The sequence below is a fragment of the Psammomys obesus genome, unplaced genomic scaffold, assembly GCF_907164565.1.
Source record: "Psammomys obesus unplaced genomic scaffold, mPsaObe1.curated_primary_1811, whole genome shotgun sequence".
Lineage (NCBI taxonomy): Eukaryota > Metazoa > Chordata > Mammalia > Rodentia > Muridae > Psammomys > Psammomys obesus.
This window is the reverse complement of record NW_026596069.1, coordinates 25,728,725-25,746,984: the sequence shown is the minus strand read 5'-3', so window position 1 is coordinate 25,746,984 and position 18,260 is coordinate 25,728,725. Positions and strand designations below refer to the sequence as shown.

The following is an 18,260-nucleotide window of genomic DNA, read 5'->3' as shown; positions in this document are numbered from 1 at the left end:
TGCCTTTAATCCTAGGATTTAGGAGGCAGAGGTAGGTGGATTGCTGTGAGTTCAAGGCTAGTATGAGAAAGCTACACAGAGAAACCCTGGCTGAAAATAAACAAACAACAACAACAAAGAATTTGCACTGAGAACTGGCCTGAAGCAATGTCCCATTTTCCCACGCATGGTTCGTTTTTGTATCACCAGACTGTACTCATACCTTCATGGCACAAAAGGTAAGGCAAGTATGGCGGCTCAGCCTTCAATCCCATCACTTGGACACTGAGGCGGTGGGTTGCTGCAGAGGGTTGGAGCTTGGGCCCCAGTGACAGTACAGCAAGCCCAAGCCAAAACTCAAGACAGACAGTGGCCTTGGCTTCAGCCTGATTCTTCCCTCAGAAAACAAACACTAACATCACCAATGTAATCTCACAACAAAAATCACATTTATTTACAAAGGCCAGGGTGGGTGTTGGGAGTAAGAGAGGGAAAGGGTAGACATGTTTGATCTGCTTGGGACCCTCCCCCACAGGGAGTAGCATTCCTTTTCTTATCTCCACCTGCTAGCCAGGGGTCCTGCAAGTAGCTGGACCACAGGGCAGAGACAATGTGTTGAGAGCCTCCTCCTCTGTACTCTGTTGAGCAAAACCCAACTCCCTATCAAAGGCATCACCTTTCCTACCCCTTCCTCAAATAGAACTTTCTGGCCTAGAGGAAACTAGCAAAGAATCAAAAGGCAGCTCTGGAGGAGAAACCTTACTATTTTTTCATCAAAGTAATGGTGGCAGGGGTACCAGTCATTATGTTTAGAATTACCCAATATGCTTTTTGGTTACCGAATATCCAGAGACCCAGGGTACCCAGCTCTCCCACTGCTATGTTCTTCCACTAACCTCGTCCTCGTACCCGCTCCTCTCTGTTGACAAAGTTGTGAGCCAGAAGTCAACAAAGAGCACACACACCCCAACTTGCATGTGTACACATAAACAAATATTCTATACGGCTGAGAAAGATCTAAACACCATCAGATCTTCTGGGGAGTGGGGCTCAAGATGCTGAAGCCTGAATCCCTGGGCAGGTTCTGGGTTCATGGACACGAATGTGTGTGTGCACAGGCACATGTGTTGGAGGCAACGGAGCCAACTTGAGTCCTTGTGGCTCACACTGTTCAGCTTTGTTAGCTCCTTTCTTCAGTTCAAATTCATCAGTTGCTCTTCTGTCAGGCCTAGGCCTGGGTTCTCCAACCTGAAATCTATTGTTTCTAGACCCAACTGTCAATTCCAGCTCCCACACCGTTGTCTCATGCTCTTTCCCCCAGTCCCTGCTTCTGAGAACTCTCAGCTCTTGCTCGTCACACCAGTCTCTGTTGGTCTTGTCTGTTTTTGGTAATCCTCCCCAGAGTGCTGGCTCACAGCTCCCTTTGGACAAGAGGACAGGTATTTTTCCCCATACCTTAGAGTCCCAAAGGAGCCCAGGAAAAGGTGCTGGATGAAGCAGAATAGGAGTAGATAAAGAAAACCACTGTTTCCCCAGCTACTCTCCAAAGAGTGAAATTCAAGCACTGGTTGGGCTGAGGTGAGGGAGGGAAAGGAAGAGAGCAAGAGGAAATGTAAGGCAATCTAAATTCTAGTGGTACCAATGGAAGACTTCCGGTAAGCCAGACGGGGTCCTCCTCTCAGTTCCTCGGAGAACACCGCACACTGCCAAAGTACTTGTGGGCAAGGAGGTGGGGCCAACTGACACAACTGTGCAAACTAAATACCTCTGCTCAAAGAGGACCAGGAGAGAAGATTTCATGAGACAGCAACAAATCAAAATCCTTAGAGAGAGCTATGGGTTGTGCCCACGCCTCTAAAGTCACCCTGCTGTTTGTAGAAGTCAAAGACAGGCTATAGAAGGTAGGGCTTGACAGGAGCCAAAGGCTGGCGCTGAGAGGTGGGGAAGGCAGGAGGCTCGGGCCCAGAGATCAGGAGAGCTGGGACCCCAGGAGTCTCTCAATAGCCGCGTTGATGTCCCCTCCTGTGTCAATTAGAGCCTGTAGGTTGGCTTCACGGTTGACAAAGCCCATGGAGTTGAGCTGGTCCAGCTGCTGTTGAAATCTCACTTCTGGCATCGGCACCTGGAGGAGGCAGGCCTTGGCAAGTGGGCATGGATCCATTCTAGGGCTAGCCCCTTTCCTGCTTCTTTTTTTTTAGAATGTCCTGTTATGTAGCCCAGGCTAGCCTAGAACTTGCAATTCTCCTGCCTCAGATTCCTGAGAGCTGGGATTGCCGACACATACCATACCTGCCTCCTAGAGGAACAGTTTGAACTTGAGTGTTTATATAATACCAGTAGGTCCCTAATACCCTCTGATCAAGGATGGCCCTTGTATCCATTTGTGTGACGTTCTGTGTCCCATCCTCCCCACAACCCCGTCCCATTCCCACTCCCCACCCTCCCCTACAGGGTCTTATGCTTAGAGTGAGGAAAAGTGAACTGCAAATGAAGGACAGGGAATCTAGATCCCAAGTTAGTAAATAACTGTAACAATAAGACAGACAGTATTTTTGCTAAACTTTCCAAATCCCTGGTAGGCCTGGGTCAGCTTATTCTTAATGCTTTTCAGGAGATATTAATAGGTGCTTTAAAAGACTAATGTTGGGATTGGGAGGGAATGAGGGAGCGGGATACAGCAGGGATGCAAAGTGAACAAAATGTAACTAATATTAAAAAAAGAAAAAAAAAAAGACTAACGTTGCTGGGCATGGTGGCTCATGCCTGTAATCCCAGCACTCAGAAAGACAGAAGCAGGCATATCGCTGTGAGTTCGAGGCCAGCCTGGTCTACAAAGTGAGTCCGGGACAGCCAAGGCTACACAGAGAAACCTTGTCTCAAAACTCCCAACTACCCCCCAAAAAAAGAAAATACCCTAAAACTTAATGCTTGGATAGAGATCTGGCTCAGTGGTTAAGAGCACTGGTTACTCTTCCAGAAGGTGTGGATTTGGTTCCTGGCACCTACATGGTGGCTCACAGCTGTCTGTAGCTTTAGTTTCCAGGGATCTTATACCTCTCCGGCCTCTGTGGGCACTTGGCACACACTTGGTGCCTAGACACACATGCAGACAAAACACTCATGCATACAAAATAAAAAGAAATAATCTGGGAGGCTGGGTATAAGTAGCACACACATGCCAATTAGCACTCAGGAGGCAGAAGCAGGGGGATCTCTGGGAGTTTGAGGCTAGCCTGGTATAGAAATTGAGTTCCTGGACAGCCAGGGGGCTGTTATACAGAGAAACTTCTGTTTTGAAAAACAAAACAAAACAAATAAATAAACTGAAAAAAAAATTAAAAAACTAATGCTGGGCTGGGTATGTAGCATGCACACATAGCCCAGATCAGTGCTCAGATAGCCCATTCTCTGTCACAGATTTTGTGCTGAATGAGCCTTAGAGAATAACCTGACCTAGCCCTCTTAATGCTCCCCACAAACTTTTGTAGAATGGTGCTTCCAGAGGAAACACAGAGGTCAGAGATACTGCGGCTACCTGAGACCCAGCCCTCACTTTTCATCATCTACTAGCTACACAAGTGAGCAGGCAGCTAACCTTTGTCCTGTCGTCCCTAGCAGCAACACACTGATACGGAGCTGTTGAGAAACAAGGTCAGTGGGCTCTCCCAGACAGAGCATTCGGCATGTACCAAGCATGTGCTGAATGCTGTCACTATTCCTACCCTACTTTAAAGCTGGACAAACTGCTGGGTGGGAGTGGCACAAGTCTTTAATCCCAGCATTTGGGAGAAAAAAGCGCAGGTGAATCTCTGTAAGTGTGAAGTTAGCCTGGTCTACAGAGCAAGTTCCAGGACAGCCAAGGCTACACAGAGAAACCCTGTCTCAAAACAAAACAAACAAAAACGAAGCTGTAGAAACTGAACTTGGGGACACATGGTACCTTGCCCAAAGCTAATAGGTGGCAGGCCAGGCCCTGTGCCCGGGTCTGCCTCCTGCTGCCTCTACTCTAACAGTGTCCTTGCTGCGGCTCAGGATGGATGCGCTGCTGCCACGGGTACCTGTGAGTTTCCACTTCCAGCCAAAAGCTGGATCATCTGCTGCATGAGTTGCTGCTGGGCACTGGAACCTGCTGTGGGAGGAGACGTGGCTGGCATGCCCGGGGAAGAGGTGGGGGCCTCGGCCGAAGACCCAGAGTTGCTGCCTGCCAGGGGTACCGCAGTCCGGGATGTCCCAAAGGATCCAAGGCTGGAGGCAGGAAAAGAACAAGAATTAGGAGATGGCAGTGTTGAACAGGACGGGATTTGGACATGAACAATGCTCATAATCTCAGCACTTGGGAGGCTAAGGTAAGAGCTTGAGGCTAGTCTGGGCTATGAAAGGGAGACTTACTTTGAAAGAAAAAGGAAAAGAAAAGAATGAAAATGTGAGATCCAGAAGGAAAAGCAGTTGGAACAAAAAGGGAAAGTGGACCAAGGGACAATGGTGCAAAGATGTGTGTGTGTGTGTGTGTGTGTGTGTGTGTGTGTGTGTGTGTGTAAGATAGATGAGAGAGAGAGAGAGAGAGAAAAAGAACATGTGTGAGAGAGAGAACTCAATGCCTACCAACCCTCCTTACCTGGGTACCAGCCCAGGGGCTTCCGTCTGGAGGGTCTGCAGCCCTTGCTGGATCTGTAGCAAGGCCTGCATGGCCCTGGGATTGGTGAGGATGGAGAGAGACTCTGGATTCTGCATCTGTTGGGAAACGTGGAGAAGGACAGCGGGAGAAAGTGGGGAAGAACAAGCCACAGCCCAGGCCCGCCCAGCCGCCGGCTTTCCTGGTCTCCCCTCTACCATCCTCGCTCACCTGCTGCAGAAACACAGGGAGCTGCAGGCGGAGCTGCTCCTGAAGCTGGGGGTTCCCCGCAAAGAGTGGCACGTTCACCATCATCTGCCGGAGTGAAGGGAGTAGGGGAGGCCTGGGTCAGCCTACCCTGAGTCCCCACAGCCTCAGACCCTCCCACCACAGCAGGAAATCTGACCAGCATTTCAAAAAATCTCAAAGTGCTCCAAAAGCCTGTGTGGGGCAGTGAAAAGGAATGGGCCTGTGTGCTGAGCGAGAGTGCATCAGGAGCCAGCCTGTGCCTGACGATGCTTGAGCTACCTCCCATGCCATCCTCCATCCCAGCGGGGAAGGCACCGTGGCTGCCACCATTTGCAGAAGAGAATGGGAGGTTAAATAACTTGCTTAGCTCACACAACTGTGAAGTAGCAGAACTTGGAGTATGAACTTGGGCAGCCTGGTCCCAGAGTGCTTCCACTGCCACTGCAAACTGCTCTCCCATGGGGAGCCCTTTCCCCAGCAGCACTTCCTTCAGCTGCTTTTATACCTGAGCTGCAAATTCAGGGTTCTGGGCGAGCGTCTGCATCATGGTGCGCATGTAAGGGGCCGAGATCACGTTCTGCATCAGCTGCGGATTTTCAGAGATCTGCTGGAGGAGTGCCTGCATTTCTGGACTATTGAACATCCCTAGAAGAAAGAGGGAGAAGCCAAACAGGAAGAAAGGGGTCCAAATGGAAACCAGACACCTCACTTAATCTACCTTATTCCAGACACTGAGTGATCAGGAAACACGCCATGGTCAAATAGACACCCAAGCACCATGACATGGTCCAAGCGCTCCTCACAATGTAAGTTAGCTTACATCACTTTATTCTGGACCTGTCCCATCCACTTGGCTAAGTGCTAACTGGCTAGAAACCAAGTCTCACTTATGTGCCTCTGGTCTGTGCCTTCAACAGGCTCAGACACAATGAGAGCTAGGATGACATGGAGAGCAATGGCTGTTTTAAACCTGGCTTAGAAGCAGATGCCCGCTTCGTAAGCCAAGTCCCACTCAGGGATGGCAATGGTACAGCAGAAGCCCCAACAGGAGTCAAAGAGCTCCTACCATTTGGCTCTTCCCTCTCCTGCAGATGATTCATATCATCCAACACTTAGAAACAGTGTTTAAGCTATAGAGCAAGAGCTAGGCCTCCCTTAGTCAGTAAGGAAGCTGAAGCACATTAAGGGCAAAGGACTTTCCCAATTAAAGTATCTTCCAGAGTACAGAGAAATTGGGGGATTCTACCAAGAGATATCCCCAGAGCCTGTCACACTGTCCTGTCACGGGGAGTCGGGGAGAACTCCCTGGGGCTTAGCAGTGTGTAACCTGCACATCTTTTTCTTCTAACATCGCATCTGCCCATCTCTGGATGCATCTGGATTCTTCTGCACCCCTCCCCCTAAACCTCATCCCCCTCTCTGATCCATTTACACTGGATGGAACTGGGAGGTGTGACGTGGTTTACTCATGAGCCATTTACTCAGGTCTCTATTAGGGACATGAGACATGGCCAGAACAGGCTTCCTCCTATGAAGGGCCAGGCCATTATACCAGGCTCCTGAGCCCTTCTGTAGTTTTAATTGAGTCTCACCTGTTTCAATACACTGGAGCAGTATGGACCCATTCAGTCCTGGGGCAGAAGGGCTGCCCTGGTGTGACCCTACTAAGCTCCTTCCACCGGAGGACATACCTGACCCCAGGCTAGCCGCATTGATCCCAAAGGGGTTCGAGACTGTCGGGTGCACCTGGCTGGTCCCCGATCCTCCGGTGCCCTCCCCACCGGACCCTGGGGCCTGGGAGGTGGGGGGCGAGGGGCTCCAGGGGTTAGGGAGGGGCTCTCGATTCTCAGTCCGAAGTGGTTGGGAGGATGAGTTGTCGGAGTTCCCGGCCAGGGAAGAGAAGGGATTGTTGCCAAACTGGGAGGAGGGAAAGGTTTTGGGTTAAGGACTATAACAAACCAGGGACAAGGGAGAGGCTCCCTCTGTGCTCACACCTAAGAGTCCCCTCCCCAGGGAAAGGAAATCTAGTCTCTGTTCCCAAAGGACTAGCTCCACCCTCACCCAACCCTGTGGAGGACAACTGGCTGCTGCTGACAGACTGGCAGCCAGAGCCCTGCAGGAGCCTGCCACCTCCTCTGCTTGTGCTCAGTGTGGGCCTCTGCTTTCTACTGAGACCCCAGATGCTCACATGCATCTTTTCTGTGCTGTAATGAGGCAGCTTTGCTCTTGGGAGCAGTTAAGGGGCAGAAGCAATGTCAGACTCACCTTTCCACCCACAGCTCTGACACTAGAAGGTGCTCAGTAAGGAATAGCTTCATGGGTGCAGGTTCTCAGACCTGGCCCTCACATACGACTCCAATCTGTTCCCAGGTCCCTCTTTCCCTACCACATTCGCCAAATCCTAACCCCTAGAATTTCCGAGGTCCCCTCAGAGGCATTTGAGACAATCAGGCATGTCCTGATGCTCCAGGGGAGCACAGCTCCAGCTAAGGATTCCCTTTAGGTTTTCTCTTTCCCCTGTCCTATGGGTAGACCAGTATATCTCCCACACTCGGGACTGCACTTCATCAGATGGTATGTTGCCCAAAGGTAGCACCAAACCTCTCCCCTCCATCCCTCCAGCAACCAGGACAGGGCTCTGCCAGAGACCTGTATGCCCAGGGGGCCACGTGTGCCAATAAGTTCTGGACCCTCCTTCACTTGCTCAATTTCAATTTAAGTAAGCCCCTGACTACCCCAGCAAGAAGACAGCTGAGCAGCTTAGCCTTCTCACATTCCTGTTTTTCAAAGTGGGTCACAGGGTCTTGGCTGGCCAGCCATCTAGGGAGCTGTGGATCCCTGGTTTCAACAGATGCCCGTTTGGATAACCAGCTGGCCTCACAAACCATGCTTTTAATCTTTACTGCCATTTCAGATTTCACATTCCTTTAATCTGCCTAGTGTCTCCACCCTTCCAGCTCTCTCTCTGTTGTTTTTTTTTTTTTTTTTCCCAAGACAGGCTGTCCTCAAACCCAGAGATCCGCCTGCCTCTGCCTCCCCAAGTGCTGGGATTACAGGCGTGCACCACTGAGCCTGGGTTTTCTCTTCCAGCTTTTACCTTGCTGCTTTTCCTGGCACACCTACAGATTAAATCTCTTTCTTTCAACTACCAGAGTGACTACTCCTGTCATTTACTGAGCACTGACTATATGGTTGGCACATTTATTCTAATATAATACCCCTATAATGTACCAGTTCTCAAAAATGTGGCCTTATGTCCCCTTGAAAGATTAGAAAGTTTTAAAACTCTAGGTCAGTTTTCTCTTTTCACTTATTCTCTGATGAAAGCTGTGTAGAATGGGATGGTCAATGAAATACACACAGACCTGAGAAGCCTACTGTCCTACATTATCAGACATTAAGGTTATCCGCCACAATTTCTTCTAAGTTCCTTTTCTTTCTCTTTTTCTCTCTCATCACCCCCAGATTTGAGTTTTAATTTCTGGTAGGTCCAACCCACGAAAACAAATTTGTTAGGGCCCTCTGTAACTTGTGTACATTTGTTTTTTTGTTTTTATTTTTAACACTCTCATGTAGCCCAGGCTAGCCTTGAACTTTTGATCATCCTGCGTCTATTTCTAGAGTAACGGGATTACAGGAATGCATGTACCTTTTTGGGAGGTGGGAGGGGAGAGTGTCTCACCTATATTTGTCTTACCTAGAACTTGTCTTGCAGACAAGACTGGCCTTAAACCTAGCATCTTCCTACCTCTGCCCCTGAGAGCTGGGATTACAGGAATTTACTCCATGCCTAGTGTATTCTCTGTAATTTTTTAGATTACAGTTGGGTTCTGAGACTAAAAGCATAAGAGCTACTAGTATAATGGATGACCTCTGCTGTGAAGAGAGGAAGTAGGAACCAGGGAGAGAGCACTTAAATCACATTCCTAGAAAATGGCAAAGCAGGTATATGGACCCAGGTTTGTGGATGCCAAATTCTTTTAGCAAAACCAGTGCCTCTGTTTTACTGTGCTCAGAATGAGCTAGAGTGCTGATCACCTTTCTCAACTAGTTAATTTGGTTGTTTTGGAGCCAGGATATCATGTATTTCAAGGTGGCCTTGAACTTGCTATGTAGCTGAAGATGACCATGACCTCTAGATCCTCCTGAGTGCTGGTGCAGAAGCACATTACTGCACCCAGGCTTTGTTACATGGGGCTCAAACCCAGGGCCTTGTGCATGTTAGACGATCAACCTGCCAACTGAGCTACTTTATTTATTCAAGAGTTTCACATAGCGCAGGCTGACTTTGAACTCCAGGTCCTCCTAAATAATGGGCTATAGATATGGGACACCATGCTCATAAAGCTGAGGATTTTTTCCTTTTTGGTGGGGCTGGGAGTTGACTCTAGGCTTCCCCCACGCACGGCAAGTGCTCTACCATCTTCTCCACTCAGAAAGCATTCTTAAAGATGCACATTCCTGGAGGTTCGTGGAGCTGGAGATGGCTCAGCAGTTAAGAGCAATGGCTGCTCTTCCAGAGGAGCTGAGTGTTTCGGAGGACCCACACAGTGGCTCAGAACCATCTTTAACTCTAGTTCCTGGGGATCTGACCCCTTCTTCAGGCCTTCCCAGGCACTGCATGTATGTGCAGTGGGCAAAACCTCCACACACATATAAGTAAATACATCTTTTTTTGTTTCTTTTGAAGTGCATGATCCTGCTGACCACGACACATCCCAACACTTGGGAAGCTGACTTGGGAGAATTTCAAGTTCTGGGATGCCCTGGGCTAAATAGTGAGACCTTGTCTTGAAAATGTAAAAACGAAAACAGGGCTCACTGAGCATTTAATAACAGCAGAGGCAGGTCGATCTGTATGAGTCAGAGGCCCACCTGGTTTACATGGAGAGTTCCAGGCCAGCCAGAGTTAGTGAGATCTCTCTCAAAAACAAAACAAAAGCCTGAAGAGGCTGGCCCAATAGGCAGGCCTAAGTGGGGGACCTCGTTATTAACTAGTCCCCTCTCCCCCCGTGATTCAGATGCAGATAATTCATGGATAACATCTGAGCTACACTGTATTGGGGTTAGCGTCTCACCTACTTCCCTGGGGACCTCAGTCATATTCTGCCCTTATCAAGTTGGCTGACCCTGATCTGCACTCTTGGGAATGCCTTCAAGCCAGGCCCACCCACTGGGGATTGGGCAAGTAAAAAGGTGGAGAAAGCACTGGGGCATGCCTAGGTTGGAAGTAGGAGTCCTGAATCCAGCCAGCCCTCCTGCGGCTTGCCTCCTGGCCCCACCTGTTCCCGGGCAGCGGTGAACATGGGTTCCTGGATGTCGGTATACATGCGGCGGAGGGCGTTGTACCCTCCCGGGACACTCTCCAGGTTGCTGAGGGCGCGGTCCTGATTCCGCATCATCTCCTGCATCATGGCGGGGTTCCGAGCAAGCTCCATTGTCTGGTGGAGGGAAAAACAGGAGATGGGCCCTAGAACCGGAGCAACACCACACCAGGAAAAGGGACCTGAGCAGGGAGGCTGCGTGAGGAAGGCAGGAACCTCTCAACAGGGCAGGGGGCACAGTAAGCCAGATGCCCTGTCTCCAATCCAACCTGGACCCCAGCCCTGCCTCCCTGTGGCCTTTTCTGAAGTGAGGGACAGTGTTCCCTTTCAGAAACTTTCTCTCCCAGGCTCAGGGGATCCACAGAGGTGTCTGAGAGCATAAGAACAGTGTCTTCTGGTAAACGGTGTCCAGAAAATGGTCTCCAGCTGGGAATAGTGATGTAGGCTTGTAATCCCAGCACCCAGGAGGCAGAAGCAAAAGGAACTCTTGAGTTTGAGGCCAGCTTGGTCTATATAGAATTTCAGAACATCCAGAGCTACATAGCGACACCCAGTCTCAAAAATAAATAAATACATAAATAAGTAAAAAAAAAAAAAGTCACCATTGGGTGCCCTTCCCTGCTGGGCGTGTCTAGCTAGTGTTCCCAAACATCATTTTGGGCCTTTCCTTTGCAGTAGTGACATTTTAAAGAATTTTGAAATTTTGGTTTCTTAAAAAAAAAAAAAACCTCCTCTAAGAATGTGCCTTCATTTTAATCTCAGGTGTAGGATAGCAGCAGACCATAATTTGCCTCGTGCAGAAGTATAGTTTTTCCAGCTGCAGATAATTTTGGGAACTTTTCACGGTGTACATAAATGCGAGGTCCCCAAGAGGCAGGGTTGGTGGATGTGTTGGTAGTTTAGGGAGGCTGGTTTTGGTTAGTAGCTATGGTCAAAGAAGAATCAAAAGGAAAGAAATTAGATTCAGGAATTTTCCCAATTCCTCTTTCCTTGTTTCTCTCCTATATAGTGCTAGCGGGCGACAAAGTAGCAAAAACCAGCTACCACAAGCGCGTCCTTAGCCTTGAACATTATATTTCTTTCCTTGGTTAATCCAGTCTACCTTAAAAAAAAAAAATTATTCATTTTATGTATATGAGTGTTCTGTCTTCATGTTCACAAGAAGAGGGCATCAGATACAGATGGTTGTGAGCCTCCATGTTGTTGCTGAGAATTGAACTCAGGACCTCTGGAAGAGCTCTTAAGCTCTGAGCCATCTCTCCAGCACCCCTACTGTCTTCCTTTGGATCTTAGCTTAGTGATACTTCTAGAAGCTCTTTTATAAGCCCTACAATAGGGTCAGAAGCCCTTCCTAATTATGATCCTAGGGGTTGCTGGGATTCTCCCTAGCGTATCACTAGTCATCTGGCATTGTCTGCACATCTGTCCCACTTCCCTCAGAGGCAAGGAGTTCCTAACCTATGTCTGTCCATAACTGTATCAAGCGTGCTCAAAACAGCTGCTCAACTGAAAAAACAAAAGAATGAACAAATAAGCCAGGAATGGCCGATGCCAGGTTTCTCCTCCTCCAGCATTCCCAGACCCACCTGCCTCATGAGCTCAGGGTTGTTGAGCATGTGGCTGATCTCAGGGTTCCTCTCCATCAGCTGCTGCATCTGGGGATTGGCCATGATCATGTGGCGCATCAGGTCAGGGTTTGACATCATATCCTGGACCAAGGGGTTCTCCATGATCTGGGACAGCATCTCAGGGTTGGACATGAGCTGTCTCTGCATCTGTTGCTGTAGCTCCATGAAGTTGGCAGAGCCTAGTCCCAGGCTGCCCAGGCCAAGGATGCCCCCAAAACCAGCTGTGGGAAGGAGTATGGTCAGAATCTACCTCTCATGCCCTTCCAAGATCCAGGACTTCGGGTCTCCAGGAGAAGCCCTAATTGCATCTCCTATGTCCCTCTTCCAGTCACTCCCACAACTCTAGCAAAGAGCCATATGAAGGCAGAGGCCAGGCTGAGCACAGCACCAAACAGCGAAACACATCAGCTGCCCACCTTTCTCTACCCTCTTTAGCCAGGAACCCCCAACCCCATTGTCCTTTTGCTCCTGAACTTGATTCCACATCTGGAATCCTGGAAACCATTATCAACTGTTTCCCCCTACAGCTTAAGGATCAACATCTGGAAGAGTGCCCACCCTCATGGGACTAGAACCAGGGACCATTTATCTTCTGTGCACCCCGCTCCCCTGCCAAATACAAAATTATGCTCTCCTCCCTAAAAGCTTACAGAGAATTGATGCAGTAGCACTTGGGGGACCTGTTGCAGCCACTGGGGAAGGGCCCCCTCCACTGCCAGCATCAGTGGCACCGTCAGAGCTGCAGGGCTGGGCAGGAGCGGCAGGTGAGGCAGGTGTGGTGGAGGGAGCAGAGGCAGAGTCAGGAGTGGACGGGGGAGAAGCAGCAGCAGCCATTGGCTCTTGAGCCCTGAGGACAAAGAGTGAAGAGCCCTGGTTGCAGGGAGTACCAGTGGGAGGGTGGCTGTGCACCCTCAAGCCACCCCAAGCAGCCTCGCCCCACCTCTCCTCCAGGCTAGCGGGACGCAGGGGCCCATCCAGGTGACGGACGGGATGGTGTCAGTATCACTAGCCTTTAAGGCAGTCTGGGGGTAACCAGTCAGACTCCCCGAGAGGTAAAACCTTATCCACCTGCACCAGGGCTGGCCAACAGCATCTAGGCAGTTGAAGAGGTGAGAAAGGATCTGAAGAGAAGTCCGGATTAGGAGCAAGGGCAGCTCTGGTCCTGAACTTACTTCTGAGGGGTCTTGATGACTAGATGGACTGTGAGCCCATCCTTGATCCCGTGCTGGTTCAGTGTGTCTCCATCCTTGAGGATCTTGCCTGCGAAGATCAGGACCAGCTGATCCTGCTGAGCCTTAAACCTCCGGGAGATTTCCTCCTTGAACTGTGGTCAAGAGGCAGAGATCACTGTAGGGTCTGCCTGTACTCCGCTTCAGGGGCTCTATTCTCAACTCTGCCCCTCTAGCCGCAAAGAGCGACTATGAGATGGGTCTGCTTTTTCCATTGGTTCCATGACACAGTCTCGAACCCTAGAAAGCCCCTGCTGCCACCTACCACAGCAGCTTCCGTCCTACCACCCAGGTCTCTGTGCCGCTACTGCCTGGGCGGCCCCGCCGTCCTAACTCTGTCAGCCTTCTCTCGACAGTTTCTCTCTGCCCTTTCCTCCCAGCTTTCTCATAACTATAACAAACATCCATCCACCGAGTAACCTAGTGTGCCAGCTACTACTTCCATCTTATTTATTCGGTCTCTCTATGTAGCTCTGGCTGTCCTGGAACAATCTATATAGACAAGGCTGACCTCAAACTCACAGAGATCCGCCTGTCTCTGCTTCCCGGTGCTGGGATTTAAAGATGCGCATCAGAGAGTGGGTAATGCATCCCGGGGAGATAGGGTCTGGACATCAATGTCTTCATCAGACACACTCTCAATACGAGCTGTTTCCAATCCAGCCTTTCCGGGAGGATTTTAAATTCTTGCACGGGAGAGCAGCAGTGCTATCAAAGGGCACACTGGGGCGAGTTAGACTCTCTAGATTCTATCAGCTCCTCCAAAACAAAACACAGCACACACTCTTAATTATAAACAGTGCACTTGCTAAGCCAAAGATCCCTCTCTTCCAACCAGATGGCCTATCCTAAGCCCCGCCTATGTGCAATTCTGGAGCAGCTTCAGGCAGTGGGAACACAGGCAACAGTCCCTCACTTATTCAACATTATTTTGTTGAACACCTACTGCGCTCAGTAAATCCTATAGAGCAGAAAACTGAACAACACAGCCGTTTCCATCTGTGAGCAGGAAGAACCTGTACCGAGAGAGCACCCCGACCACACGACGCTCCTGGGAGAGCATAGCCGCAGCTCGCTCTGGCCACACTGTGCCTCGGCGCCTGGAACCAGTAGTCGTGGCGCACACTCCCTTCAAGCCTAGGATCTTCCCGGCGCCCGCATGCAAGGTGTACCTTCCCCAAGCTCCCCCACCACGCCCCCAGCCCCGGTAGCGCGGCCAAACCTGCCCCGACACGCGCCACGAGCCCCGGACTAGCCGAGGCAGGGCGCCCCCTACCCGCCTCTGCCGCCCGCCCGCTGCCGGGATCCCCCAGGGCTCCGCCCCGGCCGGGGCCCCCGTCCCCGGCGCCAGGCCGTCCCGGAGGTCTCCATCTCAGCGCCGACTCCTCAGCGCGCCGCTCCCGCCCTCCGCCCTCCCGCGCCAGCCGTTCTACCTCCTTCACCGAGGCTCGATCGCAGATCACGATCTCCTCCTTGTCCTTGGGGGTCTTGACGGTGACCCGAATCTGGGGCCTCGTCTCGGTCCCGCTCGGCTCCGCCATGCCGCCGCCCGGCCGCCCGCCAGCCCGCCCAGCTCCTCCTCCTCCTCCGGGACCGCCCGGCCCGGCTCGGCTCCGGCGCCTCCAACTCCCCACCTCCCGCTCCTCCCCAAGGCTCCGACGCCCCCTCCGGACAGCCGCGGCCACAGCGCCCCGGGCGGCCTGGGGGGGCACTGCAGCCGGGGCGGCCCGGCCGAGCGGGGAGAGGGCGGCCGCGGCGCGGCTCAGGGTCGCCCGCGGCTCCCGGCCGCCGGGACAAAGGGCTGTCTGTGTCGCCGCCTCACTCCGTTCCCTGGGAGGGCTTGCATTTCTCGGGAGGCGCACTCTCTGCCAGGCCTGGGGTTGCTCCTGGCTCAGGACGTCCCTAAGACCTCTGCAGACTCGAGTGGCCGTGGCCCCCCGGGAGCCGCCCCGAGGGGACCATTAAGAAGGCTTTCGGAGACCTGAGTTTGCTGCCTACGTGGCTCCTCGGAGCCTTGGGCGCAAGACAGCGGGACCCCACAACGGCGTTTAACGTGCAAGGCTGGTTTAAAGAATGACCGCGGATGAGCCTGACAGATACAGAACTTTATTACTATCGAGTCGCGTGTTGACCAGTGGGTACGAAGGCGTCCTTTTCGTGGAAGAGGTTAAAAGTCCTTCTAATCTTGCCACTGTCTTACACTTCCGCTCCCCAAACCCCTAAAGCCGCATGGTCCGACTGGAAAGCTGAACTATAGTTCCCAGAATTCCTTGAGAAGTCGCAAGAAACTACGATTCCCAGCGTTCCCCGCGCTGGGCGGGAATTGGACCAGAACCTCAATAACCGGGCTCGGAGACTACAACTCCCAGGAGTCTCGCTGCAGGGCTTCCGGGGCCGCCGGAAGCGGCTGGTGGAGAGCAGCTGGCGAAGACTGTTTGGGTGCAGATCAAGGTTAAGAGACGTAGGCATGCTGCGTCCCAAAGCTTTGACGCAGGTGCTAAGCCAAGCCAACACCGGAGGAGTCCAAAGCACCCTGTGAGTGCACAACAAGGACCCGAGCAGCGAGCGCTGGAGTGGGGCGGCGCGCAGCTGCCTGCGGTCGGGGTAGGGAAGGAGTCTTACGCCGGGAAGAGGCTAGTGGTGCGAGCGGCAGTTTCGGGAAGTGAGGGTCTCTTCGAAAAGGGAAATCGACGAGTGCTTTGCCTGTTCCTGGATATGTCCAGCGCAGATCCTTGCTTCCTAAAAGCTCCAGTGGCGGGAACTGGGACAGGATCCCAGACCTTTCACTCTTCCTGAGTTTGTCGATATCCTTCCCATCTTCGCCAGGCTGCTGAATAATGAGGGATCGCTGCTGGCCTACTCCGGTTATGGAGACACAGATGCCCGGGTCACCGCGGCCATCGCCAGTAACATCTGGGCCGCGTACGATCGCAACGGGAATCAAGCGTTTAATGAAGACAATCTCAAATTTATCCTCATGGACTGCATGGTATGGACCTTGAACTTGCAGTGATCGTCCTACCTCTGCCTCTGCCTCCTCAATACTGAATTGCAGGTGTGCACTACCGCACTTGCCAAATAAGTAAAAAAGATATTTGAAAAGGAAGGGAAAAAAAAAGTGAAAGCGGGGTGCAAACGTATGTGAGGGTCAATCTCACTGAAAAGGTGACATTTGCTAAAAGTTCTGAAGGAAGATTGGAAAGGGGAAGGGAATGAGACCTGCAGTGATCTGTTGGAAAAATACTTCTAACAGTACTGGACATAGTGGCTTATGCCGCTAGTTCCAGCACTCTGAGGCAGGTAGATCTCTGCAAGTTTTCTGACAAAAGCAATTGCAAAGGGCCTAGGGCAAACTTAGTGCAAACGAAGATCAGTAAGGATGGAATGTCACAGGCTGGGGGAAGGTTATAGGAGATAGGACTAAAGAGGCATGCCTGGTTCCTAGCATTCTAGACAGTGATGGTGTACAGGACCAAATCAGTTGGTCCCAGGGGTGCCTGCTCCTCCAGGGGAAGCTCTCCGTTGTGATTCTGCCAGCACATTCTTTACAGGACTCCCAGACACTTCTGACTCCTACTGGGTGCTGAGTCGAGGGATGGTGCTATAGGACAGAGCATTCAAAGACATATAACTACAGCCCAGCCATAAGAAATGTATTTTAAGAGACAGAATGTGGAGCTCAGTGGTAGAGTGCTTTGGGGTGCTGAGATCAAGTCCCAGACACAATTTTTGTTTTGTTTTGATACAGGGTTTCCCTGTGTAGTCCTGGCTGTCATGGAACTCACTCTGTATACCAGGCTGTCCTGGAACTCACAGAAATCTACCTGCTTCTCCGCCTTCTAAGTTCTGGGATTAAAGGCATGTGCCACCACTGCCTGGTGCAATTTTTGAGTCAGAGCCTCGTACACACATTGATACACTAAGACAAGTTTCATGAAACGTCACTACTCTTACTACATTTGACATAAGTCATTCCTTCTTTTTTTTTTTTTTCAAATGTTGATGAACCTTAATTGATTTTCATTTTGAAAAGTTATACCATGGGAAAAGAGGAGACGTGTAAGTTGAGTTTGTGATTTTTTTGGATTTCTTTTTTTTTTAATTTTATTTATTTATTATGTATACAATATCTGCATGTGTGCCTTCACATCAGAAGAGGGCACCAGATCTTATTATAGATGGTTGTGAGCCACCATATGGTTGCTGGGAATTGAACTCAGGACCTCTGGAAGAGCAGCCAGTGCTCTTAATTTCTGAGCCATCTCTCCAGCCCCTGGATTTATTTCTTTTATTCTGTGTGTATGAGTGTTTTGCTCAAATGTTACATCTGTGCACCACATGCATGCACAGCGCTCCTGAGGAGGCTCAGAATGAATTGAAGTTATGGATGGTTGTGAGCACAGTGTTGGAGCTGGGAATTGTTGCTCCTACAGGAGCAACAAACAAGTTGGCTTATTGTATCTGGTCACTCACCTGTTGAGACAGTTCTTGGCATTAGAGAAGAAAACCCCTGTTTTCAGGAGACTTGGTCTTCAGAATAACTTGTTTAGGAAGTGGCTGTGCTGAGGCTGGACTGAGTTTTAGACTCCCATGTCTTAAGTGCTGGGCAAAGCTTCCCAGTTGAATTCCTGTTCTGCAAGGCTTGGGAGACAGTATCTCTAGGATCAGAACCCTGGGGAAGGCGGGAACTAAGGGTGTGAAGAGAATGCCCCAATGAATCATGTCATCCCTACCAGGAGGGTCGTGTAGCCATTACCCGGGTGGCCAACCTTCTGCTATGTATGTATGCCAAGGAGACTGTGGGCTTTGGGATGCTCAAGGCCAAGGTGAGTACATTCCTGTGTTACAACCTTCCTGAGCTCAGCCATAGTGCCTGTTCACTGTGTCTGCTACCTACATGTACCCTTTTCTGGAGTTCTCAACATTTCCTCAGTCCATGTTGGGGATGGGCTGGGGGCTAGGTAGTTGGTAGGTGTGGGGTGGGGAGCCAGCCTGGTTTGAGGATCCCTCTAAGCATAAGTCATGCAGGGACTGACTTGTGTTCTCACCCTCTTGCAGGCCCAGGCCTTGGTGCAGTACCTGGAGGAGCCCCTCACGCAAGTAGCAGCATCATAATAGCGTGATGGAAGTTGGAGTTCAAAGGGACAGCGGTTGGGAGGGACAGGGCCTGGAGATTCCTTATCGTGCTGGGTACAGGGAGGTGGGAGTTTTCTGAATAAAATTTAACTCTTGCCTTGTG

General features: G+C 50.9%; 2 protein-coding genes across 3 annotated transcripts; one reads left to right on the top strand and one right to left on the bottom strand.

The window, feature by feature from the left end:
• Window positions 1–406: 406 nt before the first annotated feature.
• Ubqln4 (ubiquilin 4) lies at window positions 407–14,621 on the bottom strand. The gene is made up of 11 exons (XM_055625302.1): window positions 14,455–14,621; window positions 12,965–13,116; window positions 12,443–12,639; window positions 11,751–12,013; window positions 10,123–10,281; window positions 6,532–6,757; window positions 5,346–5,485; window positions 4,823–4,906; window positions 4,595–4,710; window positions 4,038–4,224; window positions 407–2,101 (listed from the first exon to the last, which is right to left on the bottom strand). Exons 1-11 carry the CDS (start codon window positions 14,560–14,562, stop codon window positions 1,949–1,951), a joined length of 1,785 nt encoding a protein of 594 aa, XP_055481277.1. The 5' UTR covers window positions 14,563–14,621; the 3' UTR covers window positions 407–1,948.
• A 409-nt stretch (window positions 14,622–15,030) lies between these two features.
• On the top strand, window positions 15,031–18,260 carry Lamtor2 (late endosomal/lysosomal adaptor, MAPK and MTOR activator 2). Of its 2 annotated transcripts, XM_055625304.1 has the most exons (4): window positions 15,031–15,556; window positions 15,848–16,010; window positions 17,758–17,847; window positions 18,080–18,260. In XM_055625304.1, exons 1-4 carry the CDS (start codon window positions 15,489–15,491, stop codon window positions 18,134–18,136), a joined length of 378 nt encoding a protein of 125 aa, XP_055481279.1. In that variant the 5' UTR covers window positions 15,031–15,488; the 3' UTR covers window positions 18,137–18,260. The 2 variants fall into 2 exon arrangements, with proteins under 2 accessions (XP_055481279.1, XP_055481278.1); XM_055625303.1 differs by having other exon boundaries at window positions 15,332–15,556; window positions 17,758–18,260.